The 18,891-nt window shown below is 47.3% G+C and overlaps 2 protein-coding genes across 9 annotated transcripts in view; one reads left to right on the top strand and one right to left on the bottom strand.

Annotated features, from left to right (window-relative positions):
* The window catches only part of MAGI3 (membrane associated guanylate kinase, WW and PDZ domain containing 3), a 68,624-nt gene extending 52,564 nt beyond the window's left edge, over positions 1–16,060 (top strand). The window contains exons 16-22 of one of the 3 annotated variants that reach the window (XM_027695278.1): positions 2,318–2,503; positions 7,139–7,241; positions 7,331–7,448; positions 7,943–8,086; positions 10,539–10,677; positions 12,479–12,568; positions 13,035–13,327. In XM_027695278.1, the coding sequence (XP_027551079.1) occupies positions 2,318–2,503; positions 7,139–7,241; positions 7,331–7,448; positions 7,943–8,086; positions 10,539–10,677; positions 12,479–12,528 (740 nt within the window). In that variant the 3' untranslated portion in view covers positions 12,529–12,568; positions 13,035–13,327. Of the gene's footprint in view, positions 1–2,317; positions 2,504–7,138; positions 7,242–7,330; positions 7,449–7,942; positions 8,087–10,538; positions 10,678–12,478; positions 12,569–13,034 lie in introns of all 3 variants that reach the window. The other 2 variants (XM_027695276.1, XM_027695277.1) reach the window with 2 other exon arrangements.
* Positions 16,061–16,271: 211 nt separating this feature from the next.
* The window catches only part of LOC113973324 (putative homeodomain transcription factor 1), a 30,323-nt gene continuing 27,703 nt past the window's right edge, over positions 16,272–18,891 (bottom strand). For all 6 annotated transcript variants that reach the window (XM_027695279.1, XM_027695281.1, XM_027695280.1 and 3 more), the window contains 4 exons: positions 18,697–18,852; positions 18,228–18,323; positions 17,743–17,868; positions 16,272–17,392 (listed from right to left, as the gene is read on the bottom strand). In XM_027695279.1, coding sequence (XP_027551080.1) covers positions 17,372–17,392; positions 17,743–17,868; positions 18,228–18,323; positions 18,697–18,852 — 399 coding nt within the window. In that variant the 3' untranslated portion in view covers positions 16,272–17,371. The remainder of the gene's footprint in view (positions 17,393–17,742; positions 17,869–18,227; positions 18,324–18,696; positions 18,853–18,891) is intronic.

The raw sequence follows: 18,891 nt of genomic DNA, 5'->3' as shown, positions 1-18,891 counted from the left end.
CCTGTTTCTAAGTAGCATTGTGCTGAATTTGTATGACATATATTCAGAGTCTGGTCCTGGTCCCCCCTGAGCCTCCTTTTCTCCAGGCTGAGCCCCCCCAACTCCCTCAGCCACTCCTCATATGATCTGCAATATAAATTATAATACAACTGTGCTACAGACAACACTTTTGTCTGAGGATCTGCTGCAAATCCATCTTTATTTGATATTAGAACTGAAAATAGAAGGCAACTGAAACCAATTCCAGTGCTGGAAACACAAGCCCTGTGGTCCAGGCTGTTTCTAACACACAGGGAAAGAGGCACTGGTGCATCCACAAGCTGTGCTCTGCAGAACTTGTCTGTGCCACAGTTTAATGTGAAGCTCCTGGGTTCTTCAGGATAGATGCCAGGATATTTTAGCCAGGCTATTTTAAGTCAAGTAATCAGCAATTAAGTCTGCAACCCTGCAGTGCTTCACTCTTCACAGTTGGCTCTTAGGTTTATATAATACTTTAAAAACCAATCTATTAAGGGAAGTGTAAATAAAATTTAAAGTCATGGTAAAGGCTAGAAGGCATCAGTGTCAGTTCCTTCACAGTGACTTCTGTGTGTGCTGGCTCATTAAAATGATCCTTGGTGGCTTTTTAATCCTGGGTGGCTCATGGCCTGGTCTAGTGGAAGGTGTCCTTGCCCATGGCAGGGAGAGTGGAATGAAATGGGCTTTAAGGTCCCTTCCAACCCAAACCAGTTTGTCTGGGATTCTGTGACACTGTGGAAGTGTTTCGGGTTTGCTCTGGTGGTTTTGGAAAGCCAGCTGATAATCCAGGCAGGTGCTTGGTGTTCCTCAGAGAAAGTGTGTTTGGGAGAGCAGCACCTGTGGAAAACAGGTATCCATCAAACCTGCTTCAGGCCTTGGAGATGCAAAGAGGCTTTCACATGGAGTACCAGGAAAGGCATTTATGGAACATGTGGAGGTTGGTCTGGGAGGTGTTTGGAAATGAACTACAGAGGAGCTGTGCAGTGGTTCCTGCACAGATGAGCCCTGAGGAGAGATCTGGGAAGGACAGGAGCCAACTTTGCTGTGCTTTCAGGGATCCAGATGAATGAGAGGCTGTTTTGGATGCCTGGGGAAGCTGCTGACTGCTGTGCTTTCGTGTGATGCAGATCTGCTCTGTCGGGGCCATGTCAGCACAGGGGCAGCTCCACGAGCGCTCCTTGCCCCAGGTTTTGGAAGGTCTCTCCCGTCCCCATGGCAGCTCCCTGGCTGCCCAGGGCATTCTGCAGAGATGATGTTGGGGCAGCAAACCATAAAACAGGATCCCTTGCTGAGCACCAGCACAGCTCGTGGTGGGGAGAGCACAGGAGCCACCAGCACTGCAGTGAAGCTGAGCCATGGGAGAGGTGCTGGAGTGGAGCATCCCTCCCTCCTCCTGCCTGTAGCTCTGCCTCTGTGTTCACCTCTGGGAAAGGAACTGAAATCAGTCTTTTTTGCCTTCTACTTTTCCTAAAATTTTCTGTTTTACCCATTCTGTCTGTTCTGGCCCTGTTGCTTTGCCCTCTGGAGGAGTCTGTGCAGGACACAGTGTCACTGTGGGGTGAACTGAGGGAACCAACCCAGGAGAGCTGGATAAAATATGAGATAATTATTACAAGTGCAGGTTCATCTCAGCAGGGCAAGGGATGAGGTCTGTGCAGAGCTGATGTAACACACCTTACTGGGTGTGCTCAGGGTCACTGCTGAGTTCCTCCCCAGGTTACCGAGTCAGTCCCTGGCAGGACACGTTTGATTTCTCTTTGAAGTGTGTTTAAGGGTTAATTTTCAGTTGCAAGGAGGAAGAGTTTAGCCCTGCATCCAGATTTCTGCGTTGCACTGGATGTCCATAATTGTCTCTGAGCCCACACAGTGCTCCAGGGTGGATGCATGAAATGGAAAACTACATTATGAGTGGCAAAACCCAACTGCTTCAGAGCGCTGCGGGGCCACGCGCTCTCACTCATCCCTCTGCAGATGTGACCCATTTCCTCGCCGTGTTTTCCTGCAGGCACAACACCCTGTACTGTGACAGGGCCGTGCTGTTGGGTTGGCTCCATTCCCTCCCAGTGGAGCATTCCTCACGGTTTGCAGGTTTTCCTTGTAAAGCAGTGCCACCCTTTGGAGCGGGAGCGATTCTCCGAGGTGACCGCGGCGATTCCGGGTGCGCGCGGCGCTTTTTCACACACAGACAGTGGGATTTTAGGGTTGACCTGTGCAGGGCTGGGAGCTGGACTTTGATCCTTCCTAGTCAGGGTGTTCTGTGGGTTATTAAGGTGTTGCTGTGGCTGTCCTTGATCCCCAGTGATTCCCCACAAGATCGGGCGGGTGATCGACGGCAGCCCCGCCGACCAGTGCGGGAAGCTGAAGGTGGGCGACCGGATCTCGGCGGTGAACGGCCAGTCCATCGTGGAGCTCTCCCACGACAGCATCGTGCAGCTCATCAAGGATGCTGGCAACGTGGTGACCCTCACTGTGGTGGCTGAGGAAGGTAAGGAAGCTGCCACCACACTGCCAGAGTCTGGTGTTTGTCTCTGCTGAAGTTAATGCGCTTAAATCGAGTGTTTGAAGGTGTTCGGAAATTACAGAGGGTGAATTGTGGAATATCTTGAGTTGGAAGGGACCCACAGGGATCATCGAGTCCAGCTCCTGGAAGCTGAATGACTTGGAAGCTCCTTTGTTTGGTCTAGAAGAGCTGAAGGCAGGCAGGGCAGAGAGAGGCAGCTGCCAAGGTGGTTGCACCGAAAAAAAAAAGATAGAAGTGTTAACAACACGATGCAGGCTGAGAGTAATTCTCTTGGTTTCTCATGTGTGAGAGAGAAAAAGTGCTGCTGACATAGGAACACATCCTGTCCAGGCCTTGTGTTCTCCAACTGAGGAGAAATGACCTCTGTGAGGGGGCTGCAGCAGCCAGGGGATGATGCTCAGAGAGAAAATCTTGCACCCCAGCAGCGCCCGTTTCTTGCTACTGCAGGTGCTGCCAGAGCTTTGTTCCCGATGAGGCAGCTGCTCCCAGGATCCTCTGTCCCTGCCCTAAGGCCACAGGGATTCCTGCTTTCCAAATCTCTCCCTTTAAACCCCTGAGTTTTTCCTTTCTTCCGTGTTAAAACTCACAGATTCCCTAAAGCTGCACCCCTGGGACACAACAGAAACATCCCGTGGTTCTGGCTGCCAAAGGGTCACATCCCACCACGTGGGGAAAAACCCTTGGCAGGGTCTTTCTGCAAATCCTTCACCTTCATAACCTGCTGTGTCACCTGAGCAGCAAAGTAAGTCCTGGGGGCTGCAAAGTCCCATCTTTAGGGACTATTTTTGGTGTCAGCTCCCAGGCCCCACTGGTCACCACAGGTTTGTTTCTATACAAACAGATCACTACAAATATGTAAAATCCAATCATTTGAAGAGAAAAGCTGTTTTCCAACCCTGCATTTCTCTAGATTGCTGCTTATGGGTTTAATTAAACTCCCTATCATTATTTTGTCAGAAAGTTGGCTTCCTTCACCTTTTAAATAATAAATACCTAAAGCCAGACTGTGAATAAAGCCAGCAGATAATTCTCTAATTTCACATTAGTTGCAAATATTTAACATGCCATCTCAGCCTGTAACACAGAATTTCAAAGACTTAATGTTCCTTTTTGTCAATGCTCGAAGCAGAGAGACCTCTATAAATTGTTATTTTTCTATTAAGATTTTTATTTTTATCGAATCTGATTCATTCCAGTTTGGAGGGACACACTTCAAAGCAGTTGCCCAGGGTGATGTTTATAAAGCAACTGAAGTTTGAGTTGGTTGAGTTAGATCTGTTTCTCTGTAGCTTTTAATCACAGAATCCCAGACTGGTTTGGGTTGGAAGGACCTTAAAGACCATCTCATTCCACCCACTGCCATGGGCAGGGACACCTTCCACTTGTTTTCAGAATAAGTTTTCTGAATATCATGTTTTTACCCGTTATTTAGGCGTGACCTTACCTGGACTCTGTGTGAGAACTTTTCCCGCTGCCTCAATTATAGATTTGGAGCCAAAATGTAGAGATAAAACCAGAACCTGTGGAGACTCAACAAAGAGAGGGGAAAAAAAACCCTCAGTAGCAGGTGGTGAAAGCAGAGTGAAGATCAGTCAGAAGAAATCTGTGGCTTAGGGGAGCTGGAGTTGGCGTGTTTGAGATGTAAAGAATTTCGTGACAATGAAGGAGAAAGAAGCAGAACCTGCTCCTCCGAAGTGGGAATATAATTCCACTTTAAAATTCTCCTTGATGTAGCTGGAGAAACAGAGTTTAGCTCACAGCAGAGCCCCGTGTGCAGCAGAGAGATCCAGCTGGATGGGAGTGAGTCAGGGCTTCAGGCACTGCAGGGAGGGAGCTGAACCTCAGAGAGGTGCTTCACACGGAGGAAAACGCAGGATGCAGCTCCAAAAAAAACCCAAAATGCTCTTTTTTCTGGAAGCTGTTCAGCCTCACAGAGCTCAAATCCTGATCAAATGTGCTGTTCCCCAGCACTGTCCTCTGAGAGTGGCAATAAAACCTCTGCCTGGTCCCCCCCAGCCTTCCCAGGCCTGTGATCTTTGCTTTTCTTGGGAATAAACGAATTCCCCTTCGTGCACCAAAAGAGGTTCTTTAACATTTTTCACCAAAGCAGGAGCCTGTCAGCTTTTGTCATGTATTAGCTGGGAACACACGAGAGCAGGCTGCAGGATTTCTACAAACAGATGGCATTTTTCTTGCCTGTGCTTCTAAATTAAAAATCTGAGGATAAACCAGGAGTAAAAGTTGACATTCTGTCTCTAGAGAAAAACCTCTTTAAGGCATGTCACAGGAGCAGCACCAAGCAGTCCTGTGGAGGGCTTGGGAGGTCTCACATACCTGAGAAATTCAGTTTAATACGCTTTAAATTTCCCTTCCCTTAAGATGGTTGGGCACTTTTTGTATTTTAATGGAATTTTTTTGTTCTTAATTAAGAAATGCACTAATGTGCTGCACCTAAAAGTACTGGAACATCTCTAGTTTTGGTGCTTGGTTTTATTATTTTAACCCTCATAGGAAAAAAAGAGTTTATTAGTTTTTAATTCAGCACAAAAGTTCGTCTTGGGCCACTCTTTGCCCTTCAGATTCTAGCTAAGAGGCAGCTTTTTGCGTGGACTGTGGTTCCTTATTCTTAAGTGACAGAGTAATTTTGTGTCCTGAAACATGTTTTTTGTCCATAAATGCACTGGATTTAAAAGTGCACAATCACTGTTTTCTGTGGAAGGGAAAATAAGCTATCTTAAAATATTTTATTAAAATGTTATACTTTAATTTTTTACTCAGCTTTTGGGAGAAGGCAAAGCACTTTAAAAATCCCTGTTGATAATTTGCCAGTGAAGTTATCCCCCAGTGTGGCTGTGGAACCAGTTCTTCACCTTCCCTGGAGCTGAGCAGGAGAAAACTGTGGTGCCTTAAATAAGTTGGCAGTTTCCCTCCTTCCTTGGGGTCTTCACCTCCAAATTCCCATTGATCCTGCAGATCCTCATTCTCTTACCTTTCCAAAGCGATATTTCTCAGATGGACATTGTTCTTAATCCCTTACAAAATTTTATTACATTGAATATCCCGTATAATGGATCTGACCACCCCTGATCCCTTCTGGCCTTTAGCACCTCAAAACCCTTCTGTCCATGTCTGGATCCATAAAATCGTGTTGTTTTTCTGAGGGAAAGCAGAATGAAAGAATAAAACCAGAGAATCACAGAATCAGCTGGGTTGGAAGGGACCTCTGAGATCATCAAGTCCAACCCTTGATCCACTACCCTCATGGTTCCCAGCCCATGGCACTGATGCCACATCCAGTTTTATCTTAAAAACCCCCAGGGATGGAGAATCCACCACTTCCCTGGGCAGCCCATTCCAATGGCTGATCACCCTCTCTGCAAAGAAATTCTTTCTAATATCCAACCTAAACCTCCCCTGGCACAGCTGAAGACCCTGAGCCCTCTTGTCTTGCTGAGAGTTGCCTGGGAAAAGAGACCAACCCCCACCTGGCTCCCCCCTCCTGTCAGGGAGTTGCAGAGAGTGAGGAGGTCTCCCCTGAGCCTCCTCTTCTCCAGGCTGAACAGCCCCAGCTCCCTCAGCCTCTCCTCAGAGGACTTGTGCTCGAGTCCCTTCTCCAGCCTTGTTGCTCTTCTCTGGACCTGCTCCAGGACCTCAATATCCTTCCTGAACTGAGGGGCCCAGAACTGGACACAGCACTCCAGGGGTGGCCTCACCAGTGCTGAGTCCAGGGGAAGAATCACTTCCCTGGACCTGTTGGCCACACTGTTCCTGATCCAGGCCAGAAGAATAAAAACAGGGATTTATTTCATGGAACCAACGAGCTGCACTTGTGTTCCTGGATTGGAAAATCCTCGTGTGTGAGCGAGCTCAGCTCAGCCCGAGGTGCCGCTGGGGGATTCCTTGGGAGCAGCAGCAGCGCTGGTGGTCATTCTGATCCCAGCTGTGGGTTTGGGAAGGTCTATGTGCTGGTTTAAAGGTAAACCAGCATGGGAAATGAACTCAACTCAAAAGAGAGATTATAAGTCAGAATAACAATTTAATAAAATAATACAATAATACAATTATACAAACAAACAGTTGGTTTTAACCCACAAAACCCAAATGTATAACCCAGCACCCTGGGGCAGGAACAGAGTGGAGTTCATTGGGCCCCCTGAGTCCAAAGTAAAAGGAGAGGGAAAAACCTGTTGGTGAGAGTGCTGGTGCAATCTGGGCAAGAGTGGTGGTTGCAGTCTGGTTGAGAGAAGTGGTCTGCAGTCTTCCTCTGGATCCCATGAGTGGTTAAAAAAGTCCCAAGACTCCAAGATTATCTATCCTCCAGTTCAGGCAGGAATGCCCAGTACCTCCCTCAGAGGTTCCACAATGGGTGTGAGGACAGGAGCACCCTCCTGTCTCACAGGCCTCTGAACACCCAGTTTAGAGCCTGAGGAGTCAGGGCTGCTCTGGGCAGGTGGTGTAAATGGTCTATTGATAACAGTTTCTGGGAAATGGCCTGGAAGGCTATAGAATACACAGTTTTGGGTTACACCCATGCAGTGATGAACTGGTCCCAGCTGTTCTAACTAGGACATCTGACTGTTGGTTCTGTTTGGATTTCAGAGCACCGTGGGCCCCCCTCGGGGACAAACTCAGCCCGGCAGAGCCCGGCCCCACAGCACCGACCGCTGGGACCGGCACAGATCAACCCCCCTGGCACAGACAGGTCTGGGAACAGGGCTGGGAACGGCGGGAAAAGCTTGGGCAGAGGGGTTGGTGTGGAGGTAAAATCCATGTCCTTTCATCTCTCCACAGGGGAGCTACAGAAGGTGAAGCTGGGAAAGAAGTCTCTGGTGGTTACCGTCTGTCCTGGCCCGAGCACAAGCACGTGGCACAGTCGGATGCTGCTCCAGGTGTTGGCCGTCATTCCCAGGTACAGGAGTCCATCCAGAGTATTCCATGTGGAGACATGGAATACTCATCCATCAGTGGCATTGCCACGGAGTTCTGGAAAGCAGGACAATTAAACATTTCCCTGTCAGATGTGGGTAGAAGAGCTGTGTTTAAAAACGCACTGAAGCGTCTCACAGAGTGTTTTTGCTCATGGTTTAAATTTGATTGTCTCCTTAGGATAAGGGAATTCTCATTATAATTACGAAAGAAACAGAAAATGCGTGTCATGGAGCTGCTACAGACCCTTTTGGCAAAGTTTCATGAAGGGTTTTATTCATCTCTCAGAAGGGAAGATGTTCTGTATGTTTAGACTTGAAATGGAACCATTACCCCGAGTCACACCTGAGCTGGGGTGGATTCCGTTTAAAACATCTCAAAATATAGAAATGTGTGAAACAAATGTTTCAATCTGCCTGTAGGTCCTCATCTCTTGGTTTTTTGTTGGTTTTTTTTTTTCCTTTTTCCTCTGCACAGAGTCCAGGCTGTTTCCCAGTGGAGCTGGAAAGGGGCCCTCGAGGGTTTGGGTTCAGCCTCCGAGGAGGGAAGGAATATAACATGGGCTTGTTCATCCTGCGCCTGGCTGAGGACGGGCCAGCGGTCAAGGACGGGAGGGTGCACGTGAGTTTGGCTTCTCTAATCAATTTACTGATCAAGTTGATGCATTAATTTACCTGAAGTGGCAAGAAACTTGGTTTTTCCATGAGCACAGGGTCCCAGAACAGCAGCTGGGCCTCTACCCTTCTTCCAACTGTCCCTGTGTGGTGACAGCAGTGGGGTTTTAGGGGAGAGATCCATGAACAGCTCCATGAGCATCCAAAAGGAACTGTCCAGCCTTGCTTGAGTTCCAGTAATATCCCTGACCCAGCTCCTCAGGGTACTTTAGTACCCCAACAAGAGATTGCACAGAGGAACAGAAAGCTGAAAGGAGAATCTGTGTCCAAGTCAGTGAATTTTTAAGGAATATGTGTGTGTACATTGTATTGTTGCTGTTCTGTGCCATCTCTGGGGATCCAAACCTGATTTTTTTCAAAATATTACATTAATTCTTATCTTTATGTGAGGAATTCACTCTCAGATATTGTAGTAAAACCAAATACATGTGTGCAATAGCAAAGAATGGTGGTAGGTGAGACTCTGTGGCTGCTTCCCAGAGCTGGATTTTCAGAGGCTGGAGTGTGGAGCTGAGCCAGGTGCCCATGAGATGCCATCCCACTGCAGTCCTGCTGCTCCCTGCACTTGTGGCCACTGGCACATGGTTCTGCCTCCGTTTGTATTTGCAGGATGGGGCTGACACAGATACTTGCTGTGAGGCTTAATTGGATGTGGAACTCTTAAGTATTGTTAACTTGTCTTATCCAATTCTTCACATCGATGAGGTTTTTTTCCCTCATGCTTCAGAGACTACACAAGTGTGGTGTTCAGTGCTAATATTTTCTCTTGTTTTCCTTCTTTAAGTGGTGTCACACTGAGCAGCAGGGCTTTGCTTTTTGGGCAACCAGAAGGTTGTTCAGCCCAGAGAAGAAAAGACTGAGGTCAGACCTCATCAGGGTCTGCAGCTTCCTTGTGAGGGGCAGCTCTGATCTCTGCTGTCTGTGAGCAGAGACAGGACCCAGGAACAACTGGAGCTGTGTCAGGGCAGGGTCAGGTTGGATCTCAGGGAAAGGTTCTTCCCCCAGAGGGTGGTTGGGCACTGAACAGGCTCCCCAGGGCAGTGGGCACAGCCCCAAACCTGCCAGAGCTCAAGGAGTGTTTAAACAACGCTCTCAGGGACAGGGTGGGATTTTGGGGTGTCTGTGCAGGGCCAGGAGTTGGACTTGATGATCCTTGTGGGTCCCTCCCAGCTCAGGATATCCCCTGACTCTCCAAGGTCCCAGCTGACTGTTCCTGTGTCACTCAGACAATCTGTGCCCTGGCTCTGTGGGGGCTGAGGCAGCAAAATCCTGCTGAGAGCTCCAGCTCCAGCTCCCCCAGTGATTTCCACATGGGGTTTGGGTACAGCAGCCTTTTGTAAAGCCCCTTCCCACCCCCTCACCCCTCCCTGTGCAGGGATGGAGTGTCCCCAGCTCAGTGTCCCCAGCTGGGCTCAGAGCAGGAGGGGCTGAGCTCTCCCAGCCTGAGGGAATTCACACTTCCCCTGTCATTCAGTTTGTCTCCCTCCTCATCTGGACACGGTGTCTCTTTCTGGCTGTGCTTTTAACACACTGAAGAGGAATTTCTCACCCAGCTGAGCTGTCAGTGTGTCCCTGTCCCACCCTGAGCCAGCACTGACCTCCTTTGGCAGAGTTTATTTAAGGAAGCCCAAACATTCTCTTCGAGCTGCTCTTGTTACACAGCAGTGACATCCCTTGGCTGTTCTGGGCAGTGCCAGATAGGCTTCCCCTTTTTCCTATTTTCCCAAACAGACATCCCTTTTTGATGCTTATCCCAACCCCTTTCCAGCAGCCCGTGGGGTTGGTGTGAGCTGGAATTACCTGCCCAGCACCTCTGTGAGTTGTTAATTGGCCTCAGAGACCTCAGCACTGATCTCTCCTGCCTGGAATAACAATTCCTTCCCTGCCATTCCCAATTTTGTGCCCCGTTGAGCTCTGCACTGGGTGAAGGTGCCCCTCACCTCACCTGGGGAGTGTGACCTCACTCAGGTGGGATGTGGTTCCTCCCTGTGCTCCCTCCACACCACCATCCAGAAGGAAAATACGTTCAAGCACCTCATGGGATCTGCCTCATCACTTGTAGATGTAGATAGAATAGTAGATAGAAACTAAACACCATCACTGTAAATAAAAATCCCTTGTGAATAAGTGGTAGAATGTGTCAGTAATGAGAACTTGGAGACCTTCTTTCCCTGAGCTGGCTGAGGACACAACCTGTGTGACCTGTGAGCCCCCAGAGCCCTGGGTCACACCCTGCTCATCACCCCTGGAGTGGTGTCACTGTTGCTGGGTGGATTTCAGCACAAGAGGGAAAACAGAAGCACCTGCCTCTATTATTTCATTTTTTCCTTCTAAACTAAAAACCACTTTACAGTGTCAGAGATTCCCAGAGACTCACCTGCTTGCTCTTTTCTCCTCAGGTTGGTGACCAAATAGTGGAAATTAATGGAGAACCCACCCAAGGAATCACTCACACACGAGCCATTGAGCTGATTCAGGCTGGAGGGAACAAAGTTTTGCTGCTGCTGAGACCAGGGACTGGATTGATTCCAGATCACAGTATGTTGTCTCAAGGGCTGCTTGGTTTTGTCCAGGGTGGGGGAAGAAAGTGGGATAAGCAGATTCTGGTGCTTGTTCACTGCAGTAGTTGGCAGTTCCCTTTGTGACAGCTGTGAAGGTGTTTATTTATTATTGAATTCAATTAAAAATTAAAATACAAAAGTAGAAAATTGAAATATTTGTTTTAAAAGAGGAGGAATATTTTCAGTACAATTAACACATGACAAGTATTTAGGAATATTAAACCCTGTGAAATTATTCCATATTTTAATAAGTTTCTCAGCTCTGTCCAAGCTAATCAAGCTTCCCTATAAAAATGATTAACCCTGATTGCCTTCTAATTTAAATTAAAATTCTCTATGCTGCAGTACTCAGTTAAAAATGCCTGTATTGTTAAAATATGATTTCTGTACAGATTCATTTCAGTTTTTAGCCTTCTAAGTCATGGAATGCTTTGTTTTTTAAAGCCAAAACTTCAGGAAGCAGGAGAGGGACAACTTTGTTCTCCAAAGGGATTTGGTTTGATTGAAGGTGATTTTTGCCTCTACAACAGGAAAGGACAATTTCATAGGCCAGATAAAAGGAAGGACAGCAAAGCAAACGTTTACAGGAGCCACAGAGCTCAGAACTGATGATTTGGGGTCTGCCAGGGCTCCAAAACTGCAAATCAAAGACTTGTGGCAGTGGCAGCATTTTAAAGCAAAGAGCACCTGATTCCCAAATATGCATTTTAGTCTTTTATCCCCTGATGTTGCCACCAGGGTGCTCATGATGAACTTCCTAAATTGGAGGGTCACTTTTATTCTGATAAAGAACTTTTCTATCCCAGTCCCAACCCTGAGTTTATCCTTTCAAAATCCCAAACACGCAGTTTGAACTCCCAGATACTTTGTGTGTTCATTTACAGGCAGCAACTGATGTTCACTCCAGGGGTAAAATCTGCTCAGAGCTGTCTCCATTTTTCCTCTTGAGAGCTTGAAAAGGACCCTGAACATCCCAGTGCTCTGCCCTGCCCAGCACAGTGAAATCAGGGAATTAGTGCAGGGCATGGAAACAGCCCATCTGTGCTACCAGGGCTGTGCTGGGCTCAGCCTGCACAAACCCTGCCTGGGCCTGGCTCTCACCCTGAATCACCCCCTCACTGAGGGGGAAAGTTAAATATAGTTAAACATAGTTAAATACAATCTGCCTTGTGCTCTGATGAGCTTCTGGTTGAGTGGTTGGGCACTGAACAGGGAACTGTCACAGCCCCAGATCTGCCAGAGCTCCAGGAGCCTTTGGACAGTGCCCTCAGGGACAGGGTGGGGTGTTGGGGTGTCCTGGGCAGGGCCAGGAGTTGGACTGGACAATCCCTGTGGGTCCCTTCCAGCTCAGGATGTTCTGTAATGCTACGGGGAGGTTCTTTTTAAAATGACATTTCCATTAAAATGAGCGTGGGGGCACCTCCTGCTTTCTCCTCCCCAACAGCTCCGTGTGACTCCAGCAGTGATCAGTGGAGTTTATCCACCAGGGATGTGCAGGGATTATCTGGGATCACTCCTGGCCCTTTTGTTCACAGAAATCCCCTGAGCTTGAGGGAGAAACACAGAATCACCAGAAGTCTGAGGGAACCTCTGGAGCACATCCCACCCATCCCTCTGTGCAGAGTGGGGTCTGGGATGTGAAGGAGGTGCTGGAGTGGGGAAGGGTTTGTTGCCTCTTGCCTTGCTGTTAATCCCACATTTCTGGTTGAAATCTTGCTTGCTGTACTCTGTGATTTTTTTTGGTATGTACTTCTGGGCTTTTTCTCTTCCTCCTTCAGGTTTGGCTCCTTCCAGTCTGTGTCCCTACGTGAAACCTGAGCAACATTAAGGGCTTTCAGTGCTTTTCTTGGTTTTTCCTTAAAGACTTGGTAAATCCGCATGTCTTGTGTTCCATCTCTTCCTGTTATTTAAGTGCAAAGCTATGAATAACCTCGACTTTTCACTGTTTCAGGTTTCTTTTAGCATAACAGTTCCAGTTCATTTAGTTTTCTCATATTAAACAATGTAGGTCAGGGACTTTCTATTTTTCAATTTTGCTGTGTAGGCTCTAAAACTGTTTTGATCCAAGACCGTGTCAGTCCTGCAGGGATCAGGCAGCATTCTGAGCCCTAGTTGGTTTTTTTTTTCCAAAATCACATCCTCAGGGTTGTTGTAGCTTGTAGAAAAACACAATAAGTAAATCTGGCTAAATAAGGCTTTGAGAATATGCCACTCCATAATGTTTCTTAAATTGAACTCAATAATTTGCTGGTGAGGTGCTAAAATTGTGAAATATTTAGTGATTATTATTTTTTGTGTAGTTGTTCAGTCAAATCTCTCGCTGTTCACTTCCAGGTGATTGGGATAGTTACAATCCATCTTCGTCAAATGTAATATATGAAGAACAGTCACCATTATCTTCATCTTCCCATTCTGCTTCCCCATCTGAAGTGTGTTATTTACCAGTACCAGGAGAAGCTTTAACCAGAGTTCAGCTGTCTGAGGAACTGGAACAAGCAGAGAACACTGTGCCTGACAAGATAAGCACTTTAACTGAAAACCAGAGTGAGAGGAAGCCTCAGTCTTCTCCCCAGAGAACAAAGAACAGATGGGAATGTCCCTCCAGCCCTGGGTTTGGAATCACTAAAGGTAGTTTGGAAGCAGGGACAGGAAGAGACAGATCTGCCAGTCCAGCAAAGTCGGGGGCTGCTGAGGGACACCCTCCCAGGGGATTCCACAGCCCCAGGAAAGGGGATCCTGAAAAGAACAATCTCTCACATCAACCTGGCAGATCCAGAGGGAGTGAGAGTAAAACCACAGAAATAGGAACGAACAATAGTGACAAAAGAGAGTATTCCAGTGGAAACCAAGGAAGGTCAGCCAGCCCCCACAGGCATCTCGGGAAGCCGGGAAGTGCAGAAACGGTGGGAAGGAGCCAAGGCAGAACTGGTGGTGTGGAGCAGTTGAAAGGTGGGATTGGTAAACCAGGAGTCAGCAGGAAAGACATGAAGCAGAAAACTCCAGGAAGGATGGAAGGGTGGTCTGCAGAGAGACACTACCCAGCGTTTGAGGGGAACAACCTTCCCTTGAGGGACTGCAGGAGAAACGCCTCCGAGGACGATTTATTAACCAAGTCCAGCTCTGGAGAGCCAAGTTCCAGCAGGTTCAAAACCTCCAGCCTGTCCAACATCCCACTGCTTTCCATGGAGAAACAGAGGAGGGGGGAACCACAGGAGACTGTCACGCTGAACAGGCACCACGGAGGGAGACACGTGGAGCTGCCCCATGAAACCAAAGATGGAACTTCCCACCCCGAGGGTTCTCCAGTGAGGAAAACGCCGATAACTCCCGGGCCGTGGAGGGTCCCCACTAAGGGCACCCCAGCAGCAGGAGTGGCTGGAAAACGGGTGTGACTGACTGACACTGTTTTTTTTAGAACATGTTTTAACCAGTTTTCCAATAAGGGTCATTTAAAGCATTGGTTCTTTTCACACAGTTGTCTTTTTTTTTTTGTTTTTTTGTCTCAGAAACTGGTTGGAAGGGGGGGGAAAGGGTTTGATTTGTTCTTAAATTATCTAAGCTGCATGAAGGACCTTTTGGATGCTTCAGTGAAACTCTGCCATGAGCTGCTGTCCCCGTGTCCCCGTGCAGGCCCTTGTCTGCTGCTCCCAACGTTGCACTGCTGCGGCTTCTCCGAGTGTTGTGAGGTCTGAACAAAGTTATTTAATGCCTCTGTTGCCAATGTGATCCTGACTCACTTCCTGCTCTTGTGCCAAGTTTATCTACTGTATCCAGTCAATCTAATCCTCCCCCCGTGGATTCCAGTCACAGGCAAGGCAGGTTTGGGCTGAGGTGGGTGTTTTCTCAGAGCGTGGTGCATGTTTGCGTCAGGAAACCCACGTGTTCTTGCTGGGTCAGGAAGGACATGGGCGAGTTGGTTCTGTCAGTTCCAGGGCAGCAAACGAGCCACTGATGCTGCTCAGTTGATGTGTTTCCTGGGATTTTTATACCTGATACCAAACCCTGTCGATAAAAATGGTATTTGATATAATTTTGTGTTTTCTGAACGCAGCAAAATTGCTTCATTTCCTCGATCCGTAGGGATTTGGTTTGCAAACATCTTGTGTGAGGAGAGGAAATTCTGGGTTCTGTTAAATAACATAATTCCTTTGGTTTCACTTGTGGCACCGCGAAATCCTCAGCCTTGGTGTGGAGCTGATACTGAAGTCCCATCTTTAATTAACTAATGCTAGTTAGGAATTGGATTTTTTTCCCTCTGTAGAGGTAACAACTGACCTTAGACAGACCCAGCTGCCAGAGCAGCTTCGTCAGTGAAGTTTTTGCCTGTGTGTATTAGAACTCTCCCATATTTACATGGAATGTGTGATCAAGGAGTGTTGATGACACAGAAGGTACAGGAGACTCACTGTCCATGGTTTGGGCTGGCAGAGACTTTTAAAAAGGGATGTGACCACCAGAACCTCCTGACACCTCAGTCCCAAAGCTGTAAGAACAGCAGAAGCTGAAGGGGTTTATTTTATTCATAGTTTCAGTGATGATTTCCTGACATGTTTGGGTTTTTAATGGTAAAAGGAGCCCCTTGGTCCAGTTTGCAAGAAAAGGAGGAGTAAAGGATGGAGCTTTACTTACTCAAAACTCAAACTAATAGGATTTGCTCTTTGAAATGGAACAAGCAAATATCTCCCTTTGGCTTTGAAACATGGGATGTTTTTAAAGGCTGATGAAGCACAGTGAGGCAGTTCTGAGTGGAATTCTTCCCAAGCACAGCTGACTGCTCAGCCAGCTTTTCCACAAAGACTTTGGGAATTCAAAAGGCTTTAGAGCAGCTCTGAACTGTGCTCTGCTGCTCGGCCCCGGGCGATCCATCCAGGTTTGCTGTGTAGCATCACACGTACAAATACTCCCTGGGTGGAGTATGACTGTGAAATATTTAATACTCTGAAGTAGCCTGTGTAGATATTCCCCCTGTGCCCTTCCCCAGAGGGTGGTTTATGTTGAGCTGTGTGCACTCGCCCTGACCACTGAGTACAGTGACAGATCCAGACCTTTAATTCCAGATGAATTAAGTAGCACCACTGAAATGATTCCCCTGCCATCAACTCCCCTCGATTTTTTTCTATATGTTAATGTGATAATGTCTTACCTGTGTGTGATTTCTCCTTCCATAGACCTTGTATCTGTACTTCCTGTATCCGACTTAGCCATGTGGCCTTGGAATGCTAAGCAATGTATGGATGTACTGGGTGTAAATGTTTATATATTGTACAGCACCTTTATACAGACTTCTGAGGTTCTGACTAGAGAGAGACCTGTAAATCGCTCATTATTTTTTATATAGATATTAAAAACAAACTCCAGTTCGTGGCCTGTTGGTTCTGCACTGTATAAACCAGGTTCTTGGTTGGCTTTCAGGGCTGTGACCCCAGGTTTTACCCACAAACATGCTGCTCTTCTGGAAAACAAATGCAATTTATTATTGGAATTGTCCTTGACACTCTCCCCCCCCCATTCAAATAGCAAATGCTCGACAAAGGTGGTATAAAAATCATCAAGTCCTGTAGAAACAGTGGGTAATGATGAGATGCTTGTCCTGTAGGTTTATTTGTACATTTTGCTATATAAAATTGTCATCTCCTTTTACATCTCACAACTTTTCCTTGTACAGAAAATAGCTGTAAACAATTTACTACCAAAAATGCTTCTGCCATCTTACCCTCCTGTGAAAGAATGAAGCTCTGAAAAGTTCCTCAGTTTTTGCTCTTTTCATTACTAATAAATAGAAGCTGACAGAGCCAGTGAAGGGAAATGTAACAGAAGCTTTAAAACGTTTTCTTTCTCTCCTCTGCCCTTTCTAAACACTAACCTGAGGAGGCCTTTGCCAGAGCTGTTCTCAGGCAGGACAAGGATGGAGTGGAGTGTTCCAGGGAACAGACCTGGCAAAATGTTCTACGGCTCATAAACACTTTCCCTGTAGTATTTGTGGAGAGGTTTTTCTCCTGTAATTAATGTTTTCAGAAAAATACTCATCATTTCTTCGCAGCAGCCCCAGCCTAAGCCAACAGCAGGACTCTGGTATTGCTGGAGTGGCAGCAGGGAGGGCTGGAATTCACATCCTGAGGTGGAATTCACATCCTGCAGTGGTTCAGGACAGAGGCAAAGCCTCAAGCACGTGGAGCTTTTAAGGATTGAGACTCTCCTCAGCACAGCCAGACAAGTGCAGCTAAGGATGATTGAGCTGAAATATTCCAGTGTAGCTCCAGGAAGGCTGGCTGGGATGGGAGGGCTGACACTCCCTCCTTGTCACATCCCAGGATTCAGGTTTTGCAGAAACGTGGCACCAGTTCACAGCCATTGGTGCCCCTCCAGCTGCAGCTCTTGGATGGCTTCAGGGTTTGATGTCCCACACCACTTCCTGCTGGTTTCAGTGCCAGCTGCCAGGATTTGGCCCCATTAATGCAGTTTTTCTGTGTGCATGCCATGGGATGACATCACTGATGAGACCAGTTGGTTCTGGGTGGTGTAGAACAGTAAAGCAGAAAGAAAACTTCTGATAACACTGAGAATCTGTTTGAAAGTTGTAATTACAGATTTCCATCAGTTTTCTGCTTTCTGCCCACACCTGAGGTTCTCTTCTCTCTGGTGGAGATGCCCAGGGCTGATGTTCTGTCGGTTCATGGTTTAATTTTCCATAACTGCAAAGAGACAGAGAGTGAGTTTGGGTCTGACAGCCTTAGGTCTGCATGTTCTACATCCACAGGTGAGACTGTCTCCCTTCCCCATCCTGCTCTGCTCAGTGAGCTCCAGCAGGATGAGCCACAGGAGGACTGGGATAAAGGGAAGGAACCCTGGATTCTAACAGCTTGACCGGAACTCAAATGAAACTGGAGTCAGCCCTGTCCTTCCCCCCAAAACTGGCTCAGGGAGGTGGGGACTCACCCAGCACAGGCTGGTCACTGAATTACCAGTGCAAACCTTTCTGCTCGGGCAGGAGGAGTTTGGGGGCCCCCAGAGCTGTTGCTGTTGGTTTGTACAGGACACTTACTCTGATATTGAACCCCAGAAGGTCACTGATAACTCCTGAGACAGCAGAGAGGATGACAACCCGTGTGATGTTGTAGATCAGGGGGTTCATGGTCAGTCCATACAGCCTGAAGGGACTATCCAGTTCCTGCAGTGGAAGGACAAGGAAAAGAGCCCATTAACATTCACCAATAGCAAAGCAATTCATCCTCTGACTTTGAGCTTAACACTGGCACTCCAACAGACTGTGCTGCCTCTGTGTCCTTTCTCAAACGTATGTACAGGAATTCCCACTCTGTTCCAGAGATGTTTCCTGCTGAATCCACAGTCTGTTCACAGCACTAATTAACCAAAGTGTTCTTGTACTGCTCCAGCTCATGTCACAGCTGCAGGAGCACAGAAGAACTCCCTTTGTGAGTGAGAGCCAGCTCTTACCTAATCAAGAGCCACATGGGTATTACCTTTAGGCACCAATTCCATAAAACTGAGCTGTTCAGAGTATCTTACCTTCAGCAGCTTTGTGGACAGTTTCAGAACATTGTTTACCAGAGACAGCTGCTCCTTCTTGTTTGGCTTCTTCTCCATCTTCAGGTACAAGTTTATCTGTGACAGACAGCACAGACCAGGTGTTGATATCCCAGCACCAGCCCCCAGTGATTCATTACTAAGGGAAACTAAAGCCATTTTTGCAGTCTGCTGTCACTCCTGAAGAAGTGAATTTAGCACTGATAACATCGTTCTTTTTCCAATTGTTTTGGCTAACCCAGAGACAAAAACCATCTAGAACTTTAGAATCTGAGTCTGTCCCAACATCACCAGCTCACCCCTGCCCTGCTGTCCAGTGCTTTGTTGCCTTCTGGCCAACACAAGGGTGGATTTCTAAATTTTAAAGTTTGATTCTAGTGTTTAAGCTGGTTTCAAATACAGTAATTATATCCAAACAAAGGCAAAAGGAGAACAAGCTAAATGGAGTCACCTGTTCAGTGAGCAAGATGGAAATGTTACTGTATTTCTTGTTGGTTTCAGAGCCCAGAGATGCCAGACGTAGTAAAAAGAGAAGCAGTGCTGCCTCCCACATCAGGAACTCCCAGTTGTAAGCTGCATTTAGGAAGGTTTTGTGGCCCTTAAGAACCTGTATTGGGAAAAAAAAAAGCACCAATGTCAATAACAA

The sequence above is a fragment of the Neopelma chrysocephalum genome, unplaced genomic scaffold (genome assembly GCF_003984885.1).
Source record: "Neopelma chrysocephalum unplaced genomic scaffold, ASM398488v2 Primary Assembly neopelma1_100, whole genome shotgun sequence".
In the NCBI taxonomy this organism is placed as follows: Eukaryota; Metazoa; Chordata; class Aves; order Passeriformes; family Pipridae; genus Neopelma; species Neopelma chrysocephalum.
This window is presented reverse-complemented; position numbering and strand designations above follow the sequence as displayed.